Source organism: Phyllobates terribilis, unplaced genomic scaffold (assembly GCF_046119375.1).
Source record: "Phyllobates terribilis strain yellow unplaced genomic scaffold, ASM4611937v1 Scaffold_2__4_contigs__length_985480577, whole genome shotgun sequence".
In the NCBI taxonomy this organism is placed as follows: Eukaryota; Metazoa; Chordata; class Amphibia; order Anura; family Dendrobatidae; genus Phyllobates; species Phyllobates terribilis.
In genome coordinates this window covers 175,099,953-175,120,270 of record NW_027362762.1, presented here as the reverse complement: position 1 = coordinate 175,120,270, position 20,318 = coordinate 175,099,953, and the positions used below count along the sequence as shown (strand labels likewise).

Genomic DNA, 20,318 nt, shown 5'->3' with positions numbered 1-20,318 from the left:
ATCACCAAGATCCACTGCTGGCAGCTCCTTTTGCAATTGACGACCAATGACGTCTCAGATGTGCGTGTGCTTATTGGGCGACAAATCTAGAGACCATGAAGGCTATGATAACTAGTGATGAGCAAGCATGCTCGTTTAACCCTTTAACCGAGCATACTCTGGTAATATTATGTTCGAGTCCCTGCGTCTGCATGATTTACAGCTGTTAGACAGCCTCAACACATGCAGGAATTGCCTGTTTGTTAGACAGCCTCAACACGTGAGGATTTCCTAACAGCTGTAAATCATTCAGACGCAGGGACTCAAACCTAATATACAAGCACGCCAAAGCTACTCAGTAAGCACCCAAGCATGCTCGGTCAAAGGGTTGAAAAGCACGCTCGTTCATCATTTCTGGTAACATTTAGGCCACGCAGGCTGCTCACAGTAGCACGAGCAACTTGCAGCCTGGTGTTGAAAAACAGCTCTTGGGACTGGAACATTTTGGAGAAATTGCCAAACCATTAGTTTCACCACCAAATAACTTGTTTCACTGAGCTATTAGTGTACCTGAAATGAAGACTATTGGAGGTCTGGCTACCATACATTATGTCACCCCCACACTATAATCCCGGGAATTGTGACAGTCCCTTATGAAGGCCTTTTCATGGTGCTCCCCACAGTGTATCCAGAACAATGTCTGGCTATCATTGCATCCAAGCTAAAAGCTGGACACCTCGCTGAACAGGATAGACCTCAATTCCAGCCTCTGCTTGCTCTTGCTCTGCACTATGACACCCTTTGAGAGCGGTGGCGTGAGGTCAATAGAACACCTGTAGCCGGACATCTGGCTTGGAGCCTGATGCTATACAAATGCCTTCTGATGGTTTGTTTAGACACTGTTTAACATCTTAGCCTTGGAATATGATGTCTAATTTCACTTACAGTACAGAATGATCAATTATGGAACCAGTGGTACGACCAGTTCTCCAAAGTGGTCCAGGAGCTGATTTTCAATATGGCAACATCAGCAGCAGAATTTGATGATTTGTGTGCCCAAGTACATTCAGCATGGTAGAAAATTTCTCAGACAACCATTAATAGCCTCAGGTGTATAGCTTCATGTGAATAGCCAAGGTGTATTAGCACATACCTCAATTTATTCAGTATCGAGTGTTTTAAAATTGTTTCCACTTTTTTCATTTGTATATTATTATGTCTATCGACTCTGTGATTTCCAGAATTCCATGACCTCTTGGTTTTGCAACTTCACTGTTGAGGAATGTATGTCTGTATGCATATATGTGTATGCGTATATACAGTTGTGCTCAAAAGTTTACAGACCCCGGCAGAATTTTTCCTTTCTTGGCCTTGTTTCAGAGAATATGAATGATAACCAAAAAACTTTTTCTCCACTCATGGTTATTGGTTGGGTGAAGCCATTTATTGTCAAACTACTATGTTTTCTCTTTTTAAATCTTAATGACAGCCAAAAACATACAAATGACCCTGATCAAAGTTCACATACCCCAGTTCTTAATACCATGTATTGCCCCCTCGAACATCAATGACAGCTTGAAGTCTTTTGTTGTAGTTATGGATGAGGTTTTTTTTTTACTCAGATGGTAAAGCTGCCCATTTTTCTTGGCAAAAAGCCTCCAGTTCCTGTAAATTCCTGGGCTGTCTAGCATGAACTGCGCGCTTGAGATCTCCCCAGAGTGGCTCAATGATACGGAGGTCAGGAGACTGAGATGGCCACTCCAGAACCTTCACTTTGTTCTGCAGTAGCCAATGACAGGTCGACTTGGCCTTGTGTTTTGGATCGTTGTCATGTTGGACCATCCAAGTACGTTCCATGCGCAGCTTCCAGGCTGATTAGTGCAAATTTGCCTTCAGTATTTGCTGATAACATGCTGCATTCATCTTTCCTTCAACTTTTACCAAGTTTCCTGTGCCTCTGTAGCTCACACATCCCCAAAACATCAGCGATCCACCTCCGTGCTTTACTGTAGTAATGGTGTTCCTTTCATCATAGGCCTTGTTGACCTCTCTCCAAATGTAACATTTATGTTTGTGGCCAAAAAGTTAAATTTTGGTCTCATCACTCCAAATGACCTTGTTCCAGAAGTTTTGAGGCTTGTCTCTGTGTTGTCTGGCATATTGTAGGTGAGACACTTTGTGGCATTTTCGCAGTAATGGCTTTCTTTTGGCGACTCGACCATGCAGCCCATTTTTCACTGCCTCTGTATTGCGCATCTTAAAACAGCCACATCGCTAGTTTTCAGAGAGTCCTGAATTTCAGCTGATGTTATTTGTGGGGTTTTCTTTGCATCCCGAACAATTTTCCTGGCAGTTGTGTCCGAAATCTTTGTTGGTCTACCTGACCGTGGTTTGGTTTTTACAGAGCCCCTGATTTTCTATTTGTTAATCACAGTTTGAACGCTGCTGACTGACTTTATCAATTCCTTGAATATCTTTTTGTATCCCTATCCTGTGTTATACAGTTCAACTACCTTTTACCATAGATCCGTTGACAATTCTTTGGCTTTCCCCATGACTCACAATCCAGAGATGTCAGTGGCTGGATGAAAGATGCAAGAGTCTGTCTGGATCCCAGAAACTCACTCAGCTTTTATGCACACACACTGATTACAAGCAAACAGGTCACAGGTGAGGATGTTACCTTTAGTAGCCATTCAAACCCATTTGTGTCAAATTCTGTAAATGTTATTAGGCCAAAATTACCAGGGTATGTGAACTTTTGATCAGGGTCATTTGGATGTTTTTGGTTGTCATTAAGATTTAAAAAGAGAAAACACAGTAGTTTGACAAATGGCTTCACCCAACCAATAACCATGAGTGGAGAAAGTTTTTTGGTTATCATTCATATTTTCTGAAACAAGGCCAAGAAAGGAAAAATTCTTCCGGGATATGTAAACTTTTGAGCACAACTGTGTGTATGTGTATATACATACAGTACAGACCAAAAGTTTGGACACACCTCATTTAAAGATTTTTCTGTATTTTCTTGACTATGAAAATTGTACATTCACACTGGAGGCATCAAAACTATGAATTAACACATGTGGAATTATATACTTAACAAAAAAGTGTGAAACAACTGAAAATATGTCTTATATTCTAGGTTCTTCAAAGTAGCCACCTTTTGCTTTGATGACTGCTTTGCACACTCTTGGCATTCTCTTGATGAGCTTCAAGAGGTAGTCACCCGAAATGGTCTTCCAATAATATATATATATATAACACACACATACACACCCTAAATTCTTGCGACACTGTCCACTAGATCAGTCATTGTCAGACAGCATTAGGATGACCAGTAGCACTTCTTTTTATACAGTAGATAACACAGAGTCCACCATTCACAATAAGTGATGTCACAGCTCATGTCCTTCCCCTCTTTTCATAATGACCTTCAGCCAGATTAGAGCATATTCGGATAGTGCTTCCCTGCAAACAATCAAGAGTTAGTCTGATGCCAATGGCCATGTGGCTACTGAAAAGGTTACGTGTGAGATTAGTGCTAGGCCCAGGCACAGCGGCCTGGATATGAGGTGGCTGTAGCTAGTGTGACAGTGCACGGCCTTAGTGGTGCTGAGCTGCAGTGCAAAGCAAACCCACACTTGCTCTACCTGGAGATGGACGGACAGATAACCCCTTCAGTCTAGGCTGGCTCACTGGTTTGGGGGTGTTTGTTGTTTTGTTTGGGGTTTTTTTGACAACTGAAGTCCAAGATAAGGAAAGGGATGTATTATACCAAATTGCTAAGTTAAGGAAATCAAGGTGTTAAGTGTATGGCAGATATGCCGATGTGTGACTCTGGCCAAATTTCTCTTTTTTTTTTTTTCATTTTGTATTTGTGGTCATGCAACGTTTTTGCTCAACTTTTTTGAAAAAGTACTCCAAAAAGCGCACCGTAGCTAACCCCTGACAGATACTTAGTGGTCCCTTGTAGAACTTTCTCTAGGAAAGGTCCCATCACCACAACACAAATAGAGCTGTAGTCAAGTATTGGGCAGCAACCCACCGTGCCCCCCACTGGGAATGCCACTGCTGCGGAGACTGGGCACCATGAAGTTATTTGTTGTAGTTAATACTTTCCAAATGTCCTGTCCTCAACCCTTTGTCATTTCTCCCATTCCCTTTTTTCACCTAGTAAAGGATGGGGTATAATAAATTCCTGTACATCCTCTACTGCCGCCATAACAGGAATGTGGTAACGGGCAGTCGGGATGTGCAGCAAGTTATAGTGTCCCAGCCAAATTGCAACCAAGCCTTTGTGGTCCGGGTGTTAATTATGATATACGCCATAATCTGCCAGTGTATGACGGAAAGGTAATAAATTCCTCTGGGTGGGGAAGGGTTAATTCCTGCTGACCCCCTCCTTCCCGACTCCTCCTCCAGATGCCTTTTCTGTCTTGTGGGAATGACTGCTATTCTTCCTGAGGGTAATAAATATCAATTTACTGGCTGGCAGGCTCTTTGTCCTGGTTATTTCATCTGGTTGGAGGACGATCTGCTTCTTCCCCCATCCTCTCCCAGCCCGGTCTGTGCAGTCACACTACACACTGACATCAGCACCTTACTCCCTTATCACAGCCAAAAGCAATATGGCAGCGGAAACAGCCCGGGGCTCTCTGCTTGAGTCCACAATGCAGGCTCCTGGCCGGATATTTCTGCTGGGGGGTTTGGTGGAGGGCTGTCAGTAATCAGCTGGGTGAGGACAGGGGGAGGTTATCGCATCCAGTCCTGCGTATGGCTGCTCCCAGAACCATGTGATAATTATGATATTGAGGCTGCCGCCTGCAGAGCCATATATAATGCTAATCTAGTCACAGGTATGAGAGGCTGGAGCTATCCGAATGCAGCATTAGAGGGTGAGTATTGGGGTGACGCTCTACTAAATCGTAATGCGGAGCCGCTGATACCTTGCGGGACAACAATTCATGTCATGGGGGAGAGCTGTACCCGGCGGGCACAGATCTAAAGTGTAGAGCGAACTTCAGTAAACGTTGCTTCCTACTGCCGAATACATGCAAATTATAACATTTTCTCATCTTGTTTTTTGAAGAAAAAAAAAGTTTTCTTTTTTTTCTTGTTTTTACAGAAAAGATGGATCCCTAACAATTTGAGGGCAGTCATCTGGCGGCTCCATAGGAACACTACGGGAGCAGGCGAAGAGCACCCAACTCTGCCTCTTCCCACCACGGGAACCTGACACACAGTAACTGTGCCATGCTGGGCCGTGAGGATCGCATGCAGACCTAACGCCCATACTGTGCCGCGATGAGCAGGTACAGTGGTTCACAAGTGCACGCCCCACGCTGCAAGTGACACTTAGCCGACATATGAGAACAATACTTGCATGTGAACCCTTCTGGGTGACTGAGGAGACCCGTCAGGGCTAATCCCTGCTTTGTGTAAAGTGCACAACTAATAGGTATTTGTATCTACAAGCAATGGGGGAACATTTCCATAGGGAACGTTGTCTGTTCACATTATATTGTCTACCTGCTAACAAATGGCAATGTATTCCTTTATATTTGACCAGTCATCACAGTAATAATCTGGGGTTGGTTTGTGATGTTAATTTTATGTATGGCAGGTACAAGAGAGAAGAGAGAACAAAATGAATGGCGGCAGTGAAAGTGGAGGAGGAGATAACTATGGAGGGGTCCCCATGGTCCAGGTGCCCATTGGTTGGCAGAGGAGGGTGGAGCCAGGCACTGTGGTGTATGTTAGGTAAGTCCCTCCCGACAGCTGTACCTGCAGAAAAGTGTTTGTGGCAGTTTGAAATAAATGATTAATAAATTATTGCAGATTTATACGTTGGGAAAAGCTTTTGAGTTCATTCATCAGAGGCTGTGACGGGTGCCTAAAAGCAGCATCAGTCACCCATAGGCTACTACGATTAAAGGGAATCTGTCACCAGGTTTTTGCATATTGCAGAGCCACAGACCTTGATTCCAGTGATGTGTCACTTATTGGGCTGCTCAGAGTAGTTTTGATAAAATCACTGTTTTATCAGCAGGGGATCATCATTAGAGGACTAGTAAACCTGCTGCCAGGTAGTCCTCCGTATTCATGAGCTCTCTATAACCACGCCCCCACCACTGATTGGCAGAAAACAGCCAATCAGTGGTGGGCGGGGTTATACAGAGCTCAGCATTTAGAGAACTGCTAGATCTACACCACATAAAACAGTGATTTTATCAAAATGACAGAAAGCAGCTTATTAAGTGACACATCGCTGTAATCAGGGTCTCTGCTCCCACATTATGCTGCTCTCAGATGGGTTCACAAAAACCTGGTGACAGATTCCCAGAGTGTACCTCACAGCATACATATTTTTTACTGGACTCTGTGGAATAATCCTCTACGATATTCCATATCATTCTTTTTGGGGGATACTGGCACTCTATGGCCAGACTGATTCTGAAAGCACACTGTTTTGTTCTCTCTTTGCCTAATGCAGCCCTATGGACGGGTCATACAGCAGAGATTCCTGGCAAATGCACTAAACGTGAATGAAATTGAATATATGATGTGAACGGAACCTTATGGTATTATAGGTCAGGGGTCCATTATCTGCGTATAAAATGCAATACATCTACTTCAGTTTTACATGAGGATAACTGGAGACTAGTGCAGTGTAAATGTAAGATCTGACTTTTTCTAGCCACTTAAAGTATTTTTTTCTTCAATTGTCTACTTTCTTACTATCTTATAACTCATAGTGTTTTCATTTTTTACTATTGCATCACCTCAGCTGTAAGGGTTGTGGTTTTGTCGTGTTTTTTGTTACAAAACCTGAAGGATTTCCTAGTACCAGCCAAGTGAATGAGATTCCTGAAGTCTCATGCACACTTTGTTCATTTTTTGCTTGTAGATTTGCAGCATATTTAAATCTGCAGCATGTCAATTCTTCCAGTGTTTTTTTCTGGAGATTTCATCCATACTAATAAAACCGAAAAACGCATGCAAAAAATGCATCAAAACTGCTTGTATTTTATGCTGCATTTTTCCTGCCAACACATTAGTATCAGCAACAGATTTGCAACAGATTTTTCTGCTGCAAATACTGAACGTGTGCACATACCCCTTAGCCTAACACTGCTTATGGTTCACAATAGCTTTAGTTGGTATGACGATATTAAAAGTAGAATTCTGAGATTATTAAATAACAGTACAAAACTAAAATCTTTATTAAAAAAAAAACAAAAACTCACGTTACACCTGTTGGTAATTACGGTGTTTTGTATCTATTGTATTACAGTCCAAGTGGCACAATTCTTACCTCTGTGGATCAGTTGCGGTCCTACCTAGTAACTGATGGAACGTGTAAGTGTGGGCTGGAGTGTCCCCTAAACATCTATAAGGTGAGTGCTTCTGCACGTCAGATATGTTCACCAGTCTTCGAAGTTACATATAGCATTATTTTTTCCCATCAAAGTGAAGGACATGACAGACAGTGGGATTCAAGAAGCGCCAGTGATTTCTGCCACCCATCGGCAGACCATTTTGTCTTCTATAATGAATGGAAGCCATAACACTATTGCAGGGGAATTCACTGCTTTGTGTAAATCGATTGCTTAAAAAACATAGAGAAGCAATAATAATAAATTTTGATAGCATGAGAACTATTTTTTGTTCCCATCCTTTAAAAATATTAATAATATATCCTAAAAAAAAAACTTTTGCGCACATTGCCTGCTCAAACCGATATCAAGGAAATGATACTCTGATGTGAGCTTTATCTGTAAACCCAGCCCAGATGTACTTTTTTTTTTTTTTTTTTAAGTTATTTTATTGAAGGAGAAAATGAACAATGTTACAGCAGAACTCCAACCCTCTAAGATGGCAGTATACAGCATATAAAGTAGAAATGATGCCAATATGTAATACCTAATGACAGAGACATTTAACACAGAATCAGACAATAGAAGTTAGACTCAAGTTTCATAGTAATAAACTTTGGCATGTTACAACTGTATCAGTAAGATCAAAGATAAAATGGTCCAATGGACCAGGCAAAAAAAGAAAATAAGCATTGCTTGTTTAGACGGAATAATTATCCCATCAAATCGTGAATGGAACCAGCCATTTCACGAGATGATGGCACGGTAGCATGAGAGCTACACCACTGACCCCAAAACATGTAACTTCCCAGGACATTTCCTATGGACATAAATCAATCTTTCGGAAGAAATAACATTATCTACAAGTCTTATTCAGGTCTGAAGCCTAAGTGACCGTCTATCCATCCATTAATTTGCAAACTAGAAATATTGCTTCTCTAGAATTCGGTAATAGTGGGAACATTCTTCCTCATCAAGTATCTTTACTAAACAGACTAGCAGATCAATGGGAATTGAACGTCCCATTATTGTAGATGGAAAAAAAAATCCACAACCTCATTCCAAAACCCATAGATAATGGGGAAATTCCAAACCATATGACATTTAGACACTTAGATATTAACACTGACCATTGTATTCGCCTTACAGGCTTCAGGTAACTTTGATGAATAAAATATAATTGAGTAAGTCCTATCACTTATTGCAGGGGATTCCATCAGATCTTTGATCTGCTCCTGTGTAAGTGGTGGGATCACCGTTTCTATTTGTCTAGTATTACAAGAGGAGTATTCGGGTATGAGGGGACCAGTATCTATCTCAGGGGTCCACAAACTACGGCCCGCGGGCCACATGCGGCCCGCCGAGGATTTTTATCAGAGCCCCGGCAGCCCGATACTTGCCTCTCCCCGTGCCTTCGCAGATCCGCTGTCTTCCTGGTCTTTTCTCCCTGTGACGTCTCAGGTCAGAGGGCTCGGTGACGTCTTTACACCGCGTGCTCCCCAGTGCCGTCACAGGGAGCGCAGAGAGGGACGACGCCGGAGACGCTGGAGTCCGGACCTGAGCAGCGGCAGCAGGCAAGGAGGGAGGTGAGTATTGGATTATTTTTTTTTTTAGTGTATGGAGGCATGGGGCATGATATTAGGGGTGACATCCTGCATGTGGCATTATATGGGGGGGGTGACATCCTGAATGGGGCATTATATGGGGGGGGGGGTTAACATGCTGCATGGGGCATTATATGGGGGGGTGACATCCTGAATGGGGCATTATAAAGACAGGGGAGTGATATCCTGCATGGGTCATTATATGGGGGGGGGGTGACATCCTGAATGGGGCATTATATGGGGGGGGGGGTTAACATGCTGCATGGGTCATTATATGGGGGGGGTGACATCCTGAATGGGGCATTATATGGGGGGGGGGGTGCATCCTGCATGGGGCATTATATGGGGGGGTGACATCCTGAATGGGGCATTATATGTGGGGGGTGACATGCTGCATGGGGCATTATATGGGGGGTGACATCCAGCATGGGGCATTATATGGGGGGGTGACATCCTGAATGGGGCATTATAAAGACAGGGGAGTGATATCTTGCACGGGGCATTATATGGTGGGAGAAAGGGAAATCCTGCATGGGGCATTACATGGGGGGGGGGGTGACATCCTGAATGGGTCATTATATGGGGGGGGATGACATCCTGAATGGGTCATTATATGGGGGGGGGAATCCTGAATGGGTCGCTATATGGGGGGGTGACATCATGAATGGGGCATTATAAAGACAGGGGAGTGATATCCTGCATGGGTCATTATATGGGGGGGGTGACATCCTGAATGGGGCATTATATGGGGGGGGTGACATCCTGAATGGGGCATTATAAAGACAGGGGAGTGATATCTTGCACGGGGCATTATATGGTGGGAGAAAGGGAAATCCTGCATGGGGCATTACATGGGGGGGGGGGTGACATCCTGAATGGGTCATTATATGGGGGGGGGATGACATCCTGAATGGGTCATTATATGGGGGGGGGGGATCCTGAATGGGTCGCTATATGGGGGGGTGACATCATGAATGGGGCATTATAAAGACAGGGGAGTGATATCCTGCATGGGTCATTATATGGGGGGGGTGACATCCTGCATGGGGCATTATATGGGGGGGTGACATCCTGAATGGGGCATTATAAAGACAGGGGAGTGATATCTTGCACGGGGCATTATATGGTGGGAGAAAGGGAAATCCTGCATGGGGCATTATATGGTGGGAGAAAGGGAAATCCTGCATGGGGCATAATAAGGGGGGAACAGTCTGCATAGGGCATTATAAGGGGGAAACAGCCTGCCTATTGGGGATATTTACCTGCCTATTGGGGACCTATGCTGCCTATTGGGTACATTTACCTGCCTATTGGGGACCTATGCTGCCTATTGGGTACATTTACCTGCCTATTGGGGACCTATGCTGCCTATTGGGGACATTTACCTGCCTATTGGGGACCTATGCTGCCTGTTGGGTACATTTACCTGCCTATTGGGGACCTATGCTGCCTATTGGGGACATTTACCTGCCTATTGGGGATATTTACCTGCCTATTGAGGACCTATGCTGCCTATTGGGGACATTTACCTGCCTATTGAGGACCTATGCTGCCTATTGGGTACAGTTACCTACCTATTGAAATACCGGTTGATTTAACTTTACTTGTTCTTCATTTTAAATATTGTATTTGTTCCTGTATTGTTTTTTTTACTACAAAATAAGATATGTGCAGTGTGCATAGGAATTTGTTCATAGTTTTTTTTAAAAACTATATTCCGGCCCTCCAATGGTCTGAGGGACCATGAACTGGCCCCCTGTTTAAAAAGTTTGAGGACCCCTGATCTATTGTATACTCTTATCTTCTGAGAGCAGATGATCCCTATTATTGGATAGGTAGATATTAATGACTGGGGGGATGGGAATTGTGCATTAAGGGCTTGTCATGCTCGGAGGTATTTATAGGAGTGGGTTTTGGCTATTTAAAATTTCTTTTGAACTTTGTCAAAAGAGAGTTAAATACTATTCTGGAACAAGGCACCAATTACCTGGACTCCATGTTCTGACCAGAAATAACTTTCTGACAACATATTAAGGCATATTAAGATGGGTTAGTCCAATATTATTCCATTATGGGTTGTCATCAGAAATATCAGTATAAGAAATAATTTGTTTAGTTGCCATCCATATTTTCTGTGCGGTTTTATGTATAGGTAATAGTTTCCTAGTATAAGTAGTAGTAGATGTTAGAATGGGCCATATGCCGCTCTGAAGATACTTGGTGGTCAGGGGAGCACTAATCTATTAGGTATTATGGGTTGTCTGGCAAGAAAATACAGATTAAAGGTCTGGGAGAGCCATACCAACTAATTCTTAGGTCTTTGTAAATTAGCAAACTTTAGTTTAGATCTAGAGGTCTCCCATATACGGTAAATTATATAATCAAAGACCAGATGTACTTTGAAGGGAACCTGTCATATTAAAAATGGTATCTGATCTGCAAGCTGAATGTTATAAAGCAGAAGGAGCGAAATAGATGAATAGATGTTTTTGTGAGGAAAATTTCAGTAATACTTAAAGGGAATCTGTGACCAGGTTTTTGCTACCTCATCATGATGTAGGAAAAGAGCCCCTGAATCCAACGATATATCGCCTAGTTTACTAGGTGCAGCAGTTGTGACACACTCGGAGTTCTTGGATATAACCTGAAGCAGAGCTCAAAAGCTATTCTTGCCCACACCACGCTCTGTATGTACATAGTTTATTGACAGTGAGCTGCTCATCACAGGAGGCGGGCGGAGTCGGACCAGTGCTCTTGTGCCACAGCAAAGATAATGTCCTAGTGATAAAACCTTCACTGTAAGTAAACATTACATAGCCTGATGAGTGACCTCTCACTCAATTCTGTGTTTTAACCTCTACCTCATGCTGTTTTCAGATGACATAGTAAAAGCTTGCTGACAGATTCTCTTTAAAGGGAATCTGGCAGTTTGTACTTACAGTCTGATCTGTGGACAGCACGGTATAAAGAAGAAACTGAGCAGAATGATTTATATATTTGTTGGAAAAGACTTATAACTTGTATTTTTTTCATAATTCAGTGGGCGGTCCTATTCCTTGGTTGACAGTCTTCCTTGTATGATAACTGTCGATCACTAGTAGGACCGCCCACTGGGCTCATATATACAAATACCAAGGACATTAATGAATAAAATACCAAGCTGTTCACAGATCGGACTGCATGTACAAAGTGATAGGTTCCCTTCAAAGTGTTTAAAACATTTATTTTTGGTTTCCATAGGCAGTATAAAGATCCTAATTGCATGTCACTTGTTCACTGACCATCTCAAGGATCACTATGATTTTTTCTTAAATTTTCCCAAAATGTGTATATTAGTTTACATACTGCTATTTAAAGTCGTGTATACGGTGTGATTCATGATGATATCCTTCCTTCTGCAGGTTTTTAACTTTGACCCAAGAGCAGTGGTGAAGCGGCGTAGCGCCGAAGATGTGAAGGCCGAAGAGGACATGACCAAACTTTGTAACCATCGTAGGAAAATTGTAGCCCTCGCAACTCTGTACAAAAGCATTGAGAATACACCCCTTGCACTACAAAGTCAAGCTGCTGGTAAACACCAATATCATGGTTTTCTCTCATAACACTTCTAATACCTTTTGCTAATGCAGTTTTCTTTTTTTTTTATGCAAAAAAAGAGCATGTAGCTTGTAACTTTAAAAGGGTTGTCCACTACATGAATAGCCCCTTTTTAAGTGAAGTCGTCCCTGTTGTAAAATAAAAATTACAGATACTCCCCTCCCGAATTGGTGCCGTTCCAGTGATGTCGGGTCTCTGAGTTCACATGGTATTGTTATGCCACGTGAGCGCTGCAGCCAATCACCGGCTGCTATTTGGATGCTGCGCACTTACTTCCCTTGGATGAATGTCGGACTAGCGGAAGAAATAAGAGTGCAGCAGCCAAATAGCAGCCGCTGATTGGCTGTAGGACTTGCTTGGCATTGTTTTGACCTGACATCACTAGAACGGCGTCGGTTTGGGAGTTGTTTTGATATGTTTGTTTTTTATTTTTCAAGGGGACTGCATAATTTAAAAACAGGTTGTCCAGATAGTGGATAACCTTTTTAAATTATTCTTTTGGGTAAAATCAATACTTCTTTTATTGTCTGCATGAGCTTATTTCTACCTAAGCAAGGGGTGGTTGACTCATTTCCCTTAAGTAAGGTGAATGATATGGGAGAGTGTAGTAACACAGTATTGTATGGCATTTTGTGGTGTAGATGCAATCACAAATTGTTCAACTTTGCATTAGAAGTAGTAGTGCTTAGTAATCATCAAGCAATAAAGCAGTGTCCTTAATAAGCCACCAATGTGGCACCATGGCATACATAAATTGTAAAACCCAACAGTATTGACCAGTAATGTACCGAAATAGTAGCCATATTCCAGGCATTGTTCAGTATAATCTTCTAGTACAAATTTTATCCAGAAAGTACCTGAGCATGTTAATTTGTATCCAGTAATCGGGGGGTGTGTACATGTTTAAAGTGTAACCATTGTTTTAATTTGTATTTCATATATCAATAGTACACATGAAAATAAGAAACTTTATAATATATATATTCAGAGAGATCTGCCAGGACTGATCTTTCATCTTTAAAATTCTCAATCCCCGGGTAAAATCTGTATTCAGAGAAGACAGATTGTTACATTACCGAGATCGGAGATGACAGCTGCTACTGATAAGATTCTATGTAGAGGAAAGGAGGTGAGGGACAAAAAATCTAGAGACAAAGCCCTTCCCTCCTCCAGTCTATATAGAATCTTGTCAGTAGCCCCTGTCATCTCCTATCTCAGTAATACAAATTAAAATGTCGGTTACTGTTTAAATGTTTTGGTTTTCACTTTGATTCTTTTTTTTTACAGGATGTGGCTCAAGTCAGAACTTTAATACAACATCCACCAGCCCAAAGATGGGACAACACCCTTGTTCCCTGGATCCGGATATCTTCACCAAACTGATGATGGAAAAGGCCCACAACATGCCTGCTCACCATATGGAGAAACCCCTGGATCACAAGTCAGATACTTTCACTCCCCATCCTGGAGAAAGGTATTCTGACCTGCGATCCAACCAGCGGCCTGCCTTACCCAGGCAGCTTGGGGCTCCTCTTGGTGAGTCCTATGCCTTAAGGAACTGTCCACCAGTGCCATCAAATGGTAATTACGAGGTGTTTTCAAGGACTCCACAAGCCATATCTCATGAGCTGTGTACCAGTTCTTATACACAAGTTAAGTCTTCCCAGAATCGGCCTTCCTACCCCTCATGTAGTCAAGAACTTTCAGGCCTGTCCCCCAAACCATTAGCTCTTAATTCCTGTAATTTTGTGCCAGGTGGCACCTTTAATCGGACGCTTGAAGAATCTATTCAGGGCCCTCGGCGACAATTTGTTTTTCCTGAAAAAGATCCACTGGGTATTTTGGACTGTAACAGCTGTAGGCCGCCTAGCCCAAAGCACCATATATTGAACTCTCCCCCCTTAATCCAGTCTCAGGTTCCCATAATGAACCCTCACCTTGGTCCTGAACACAACCCAGGCAACCATTCATCCACAACCCTACCGCCTCCATTCTCTCCTTTCACCCGTAGTGGCGCACTCACATCTCCATCTACAACCAGGTCCTCCATATCTTCCATTTCTTCTCCAGCCGGCAGTGTGGAGCCATCCCCTCAGCGTTCCCGCCATTCATCAGCCTCCTCCGAGCACTTTCCTGCCCCCATAAGGTCAAGCTCAAGATCTCCACGACCTGTCAGCTCCCCTAAGCGCTCTGTACCCCACAGTCCAAAAGCAATACTTGAAGGCCTCCCTCCCTTTGGGCAGGCCCAACTGGGATCCTCTTCAAATGCCAGCCATGCCTTAACCCACCAAAGCAATAAAACAGCACCACCGGTGTCTTTGGGAGCAGCGCAAGGCTTACTGGGCTTTCCTCTCGGATGCATATTGGGTCAGCAAGCCAATCCTTCGTTTCCTGCTAGCAGCCTTCTCACAGCAGCTGCAAAGGCCCAAATGGCTAATCAAACCAAACCTGAAGCCACAGCCCCTTGCACTTTACCCAGCCGAGTGCTGAATCCCAATACTTTGCTTTCTGCAACAGTCACACAAGAAGGTCGGGCCCTTCCCAGCAGGACTCACTCCCAGAAAAGGGATATATTGGTTAAACGCAAAAGACAAAGGAATTCCCCGGGTCCTGATGCGAGTCCTCAGGATGTTAGCGGACACAACCCTACTAGCCCTAGTGGACTCTCCAAATTGAATTCTTATTCAAGGTTAACAGGTACTGGGGGTCACATTGAGGAAGACATGGGAAGATCCAAAGCCATCTATTCACACTCTGTTTCTGGTCATGCTCCCTTTTCTCTTCAAATGCCTCGCTCATCAGTAGAGGAGTCCCCAAGCCAAAGCAAATCTCTAAGCCTGTCTCCAGCTTCCCAAGATATCAGCAACCATCTTCTTGGTCTTGTAGGGCACCTAGTCCAGACTTCTACAGAGCAGAACTCAGGGACTTCTTTACCACTGAAGTTACCATCCACGCCCACAAGTGCAAATCCACGTAAGTCGGGATTATTATTATTATTTTTTTCATTTTAGCAGTAAAATATTCCAGACTTCTACTATGGGCTTAGAGAAACCTGTCCGCTCTCCTGAAATGTATGTTTTAGTAAATACCCAAAATCCCTATGAAATAACAGAATCCTTTCTTGCATCCCTCTGCGGGTTCATTCTTCTGGTATTCCTCCTGAATAAATTGACCATTGCTCTTGTCATTGTGGTGTCACTAGCTCTAACTGGAAAGATTAATAGAATGCAGGCCATGCCCATTTCACCCAGGTATAGAGATGACCACAGCACTACTGTATGATGGTTCACACGTAGGATCTAGTGATGAGCGAGCATGCTCGTTACTCGAGATTTACGAACATGCTCGTGTTTTCCGAGCATCTTCCAGCGTGCTCGAATGTTATGTTTGAGTCACTCCGTGTGCATGATTTACGGCTGTTTGACAGCTTTAATACATGTGAGGAATGCTTGTTTGTTAGGCATTCCTCAATGTATTAAAGCTGTCAAACAGTCGCAAATCATGCACACAGTGATTCAAGCATAACATTCGAGCATGCCGCAAACACTCGGCGAGCACCCGAGCATGCTCGCCGAAAGGGTTAACAGAACTTGCTCGCTCATCACTAGTAGGATCCAATCCCCTTCAATGATAACGTAAGAAAACTTGGCACTCGGCGTAGGTATTAAATAAATTATTTAATATGCCATCCAAGGTTCACAAACGTTTCGGTCTACATTAGACCTTCCTTAAGCCCCCGTCTCACATAGCGAGATCGCTGCTGTGTCACGGTTTTGGTGACGCAACAGTGACCTCACCAGCGATGTCGCTATGTGTGACACTTTGCAATGATCAGGCCCCTGCTGTGAGGTCGCTGATCGCTGCAAAGTGTCCTGGACCATTTTTTGGTCGTTGCTCTCCCGCTGGTCAGCACACATCGCTGTGTGTGACCAGCGGGAGCAGCGATCAGGCTGGTAACTATGGTAAACATCGGGTTACTAGGGGCACACGCGCTCCTAGTAACCCGCTGTTTATCATGGTTACGAGCCTGCTAAAGTGAGCGGTAACCTCCCGCTCCCTGTAGCAGAGTGGTAACCATGATAAACAACGGGTTACTAGGAGCGCGTGTGCCCCTAGTAACCCGATGTTTAGCATAGTTACCAGCCTGCTCCTGCTTCAGCAGGCTGGTGACCAGGAGCAGGACATCGTGGAAAGATTCTTTCCACGATATCGCTGCTCCCCTGATCGTTGGTGAGCCTGCCTGTTTGACAGCTCACCAGCGACCACATAGCGACGCAGCAACGATCCCTGACAGGTCGTATCGTTGTCGGGATCGTTGCAGCATCGCTAAGTGTGACGCGGCCTTTAGTGTGCTCAAATCTTATTTATATTAACACAACATACCCTATTGTCCAATTGAAAGATGTACTTTATATTGTGTTCTTTAATAAAATTGTGACTCGTTTATTGAATCTTGGCCATTATACTCCTTGTTTCATGTAGGATTTAATTTTTTCGTTTGGAGTGGTGTAGTACAGATTGATCCTGGGGTCGTACCTCAGCTACTTAATTTTCTGCCATGAGGTTAATAATGATTTCTGTGTTATATACGTGACGCCATTAATCGTATAATCAATGTTGTTCTTTCTGTTCTAGCATCCTCTTCTGGCCGACCCAGTCCATCTCCCTTACCAAAATCTCCTGTCCCGAGCTTGCCTCAGAGCAATGTTGCAGAAGGGAGCAATGAGCTGCCGTGTTCTCTGACTAATGCTGGGGATAGCTTCTCATTTTTGGGACAAGAGCACGTCATGCCATTTCCTGCTACCCCTGCCCTGTTAAACTTAGCAATGCTGGGGTCATTGCCGCTTTCCCTCAGCTTGAATCAGCACCATCAGCTTCTTAACCAAGGTTTGCTCAGTTTACTTTCCTCCTCTTTGTTGGGTAGTGCGGAACTTGGCCTTTTGGGACTCCATAACCCACCTATGGCATTGCCATCTGCTCTGGGTGACCCTGACTCCAGTGCTGTGCAGGCTTTATTAATGGCATCGCTACTACAGAATCCTCTTTTACCACTGGGAGGACTTGGGCTACCACAGCTCGATCTTCCACCGCAAAACCATCAGCAAAGCGCCCTCTTGTCATCACTTGCACCTTTGTTGGACTCTTTGCCTACTCCGCAGAATGACGCATCTGAGAAACATGAGACACCACTTACCTTACCTGAGACGTTCCCAGAAAACGCCCTTCAACCCTTGTTATTCCCACCTGTCTCTGCCTCACCCGCCCTCATAGCTTTGAATTCAGCACTACTGGCTGCCAGTCTTGGGGCTGTAGACTCCTCTGCTTGCCCTGGACAGGTAAGATGAAGGTTTTATTTTTCTATTATGGAATCTTGCGTGGGTTTTGTTTTTTTTGCATTATAAATAGTATTCTATGTTTTATCTGGTGATCACTTAGGAGCCCTTTAAGTTCACCATTAAACTTTAACCTATGCTAACATCAGACTCTGCTTTAACCATTATTTTTAAATTTTAAGTGTATAATATATATAGATGTTTTGTGTGCTTACTTAGTTATGGCCATAGTCTTTCTGTATATGTAGAAAATTATAAGGCGCACACATCTGTCCACAACGTCTTCGGATACACACTGAAGCCGATGTAAGAAGTGTACAGTCATTGTAAGTGCAGATAACTCACCCACACACAGTGACAGTATCTGCATACATTGCATTCTTACATTGGCTTCAGTGCGGACACTTCTCCAGTCAATGTACAGTGGTGTGAAAAAGTGTTTGCCCCCTTCCTGATTTCTTATTCTTTTGCATGTTTGTCACACATAAATGTTTAAGATCATAAAACACAAGTAAACACAAAATGCAATTTTTAAATGAAGGTCTATATTATTAAGGGAAAATGAAATCCAAACCTACAGGGCCCTGTGTGAAAAAGTGATTGCCCCCTAAACCTAATAACTGGTTGGGCCACCCTTAGCAGCAACAACTGCAATCAAGCGTTTGCAATAACTGGCAATGAGTCTTTTACAATGCTCTGGAGGAATTTTGGCCCTCTCATCTTTGTAAAATTGTAATTCAGTCCCATTGGATGGTTTCCGAGCATGAACCACCTTTTTAAGGTCATGCCACAACATCTCAATCGCATAAAGGTCAGGACTTTGACTAGGCCACTCCGAAGTCTTAATTTTGTTTTTCTTAAGCTATTCAGAGGTGGACTTGCTGGTGTGTTTTGGATCATTGTCCTGCTGCATAACCCAAGTGTGCTTCAGCTTGAGGTCACGCACAGATGGGCAGAGATTCTCCTTCAGGATTTTTTTGTAGACAGCAGAATTCATGGTTCCATTTACCACAGCAAGTCTTCCAGGTCCTGAAGCAGGCAGTACCATCACACTACCACCACCATATTTTACTGTTAGTATGATGTTCCTTTTCTGAAATGCTGTGTTATTTCTACACCAGATGTAATGGGACATACACCTTCCAAAAAGTTCCATTTTTGTCTTGTCAGTCCACAGAGTATTCTCCCAAAAGTCTTGGTGATCATCAAGATGTTTTCTGGCAAAACTGAGACTAGCCTTTATCTTCTTTTTGCTCAGCAGTGGTTTTCGTCTTGGAACTTTGCCATGCATGCCATTTTTGCCCAGTCTGTCTTATGGTGGAGTCATGAACACTGACCTTAACTGAGGCAAGTGAGGTCTGCAGTTCTTTGGATTTTGTTGTTGGGGGTATTTTGTGACTTTTTAGATGAGTCGCTGCTGCGCAATCTTAGGGTAATTTTGGTCGGTCGGCCACTCCTGACACTGTTCCATGTTTTCCCAATTTGTGAATAATGGCGCTCACTGTGGTTTGCTGGACTCCCATATCTTTAAAAATTGCTTTATAACCTCTTCCAGACTGATAGATCTCAATTACTTTGTTTCTCATTTGTTCCTGAATTTCTTTGGATCGCAGCATGATGTCTAACTTTGATGGATCTTTTGGTCTACTTCACTTTGTCAGGCAGGTCCTATTTAAGTGATTTCTTGATTGAGAACAGGTGTGTCAGTAATCAGGCCTGTGTGTGGCTAGGGAAATTGAACTCCGCTTCCCAAAGATGTGATAAACCACAGTTAATTTATTTTTTAAGAGGGGGATCACAATCACACAGGGCCCTGTAGGTTTGGATTTATTTTTCCCTTAATAAAGACTTTCAGCAGCAGATGGAAGGAAGGGAGACACAGTCATTACTAGTGGGTAGGCGGAGTCCACATAGGATAGAACACCTCAGATTAAAAAAGAGTGTTGACCGGCCCCTCCAGCTTGGGCTCCTCCTACTCCAGCTCTCCAGTCTAAAATTTGAGGTCACAGAGGATGGTCGCTGCTGGAAGCAGCTCCTCAGAAATTTTTTTTATTTTTATCGGACAGAGACTTGGACCCCCGTGGTCTTGAGGTCTCAGGGGTCTCAGCGCTGCTGGACCCCCACCCCTCCCTTGGCGGATCTGCATTACCCTTTGAGAGAGGTCCCTGCAGAACCCTGCCGGCCCCGGGGGATGAGGGATGCTTCCCTGGCGGGGACGCAAACCGCGCATCTGGGGTCACTGCGTTCTCCGCCCTGGGGGGAAGCTTGGGCACAGCGCCACAAATCCCTGGGGGTCCCTGTGGCGCTCAGCTGGGTGAGTACTCAGCATGTTAATGTGTTTTGAGTGCTTCAGCGGCTGCTGCGGCAGCCGCTGCTACATGTATTCAGGTGGTGACTTGTATTTTTTTGTCCGCAGGTGGATGCCT

General features: G+C 43.8%; 1 protein-coding gene across 3 annotated transcripts in view; it reads left to right on the top strand.

Annotated features, from left to right (window-relative positions):
- MBD6 (methyl-CpG binding domain protein 6) overlaps nt 1-20,318 on the top strand; it is a 71,749-nt gene that overhangs the window by 29,482 nt on the left and 21,949 nt on the right. The window contains exons 2-8 of one of the 3 annotated variants that reach the window (XM_073663310.1): nt 5,108-5,294; nt 5,606-5,742; nt 7,277-7,379; nt 12,364-12,532; nt 13,847-14,095; nt 15,446-15,532; nt 17,195-17,895. In XM_073663310.1, coding sequence (XP_073519411.1) covers nt 5,630-5,742; nt 7,277-7,379; nt 12,364-12,532; nt 13,847-14,095; nt 15,446-15,532; nt 17,195-17,895 — 1,422 coding nt within the window. In that variant the 5' untranslated portion in view covers nt 5,108-5,294; nt 5,606-5,629. Of the gene's footprint in view, nt 1-5,107; nt 5,295-5,605; nt 5,743-7,276; nt 7,380-12,363; nt 12,533-13,846; nt 15,533-17,194; nt 17,896-20,318 lie in introns of all 3 variants that reach the window. The other 2 variants (XM_073663309.1, XM_073663308.1) reach the window with 2 other exon arrangements.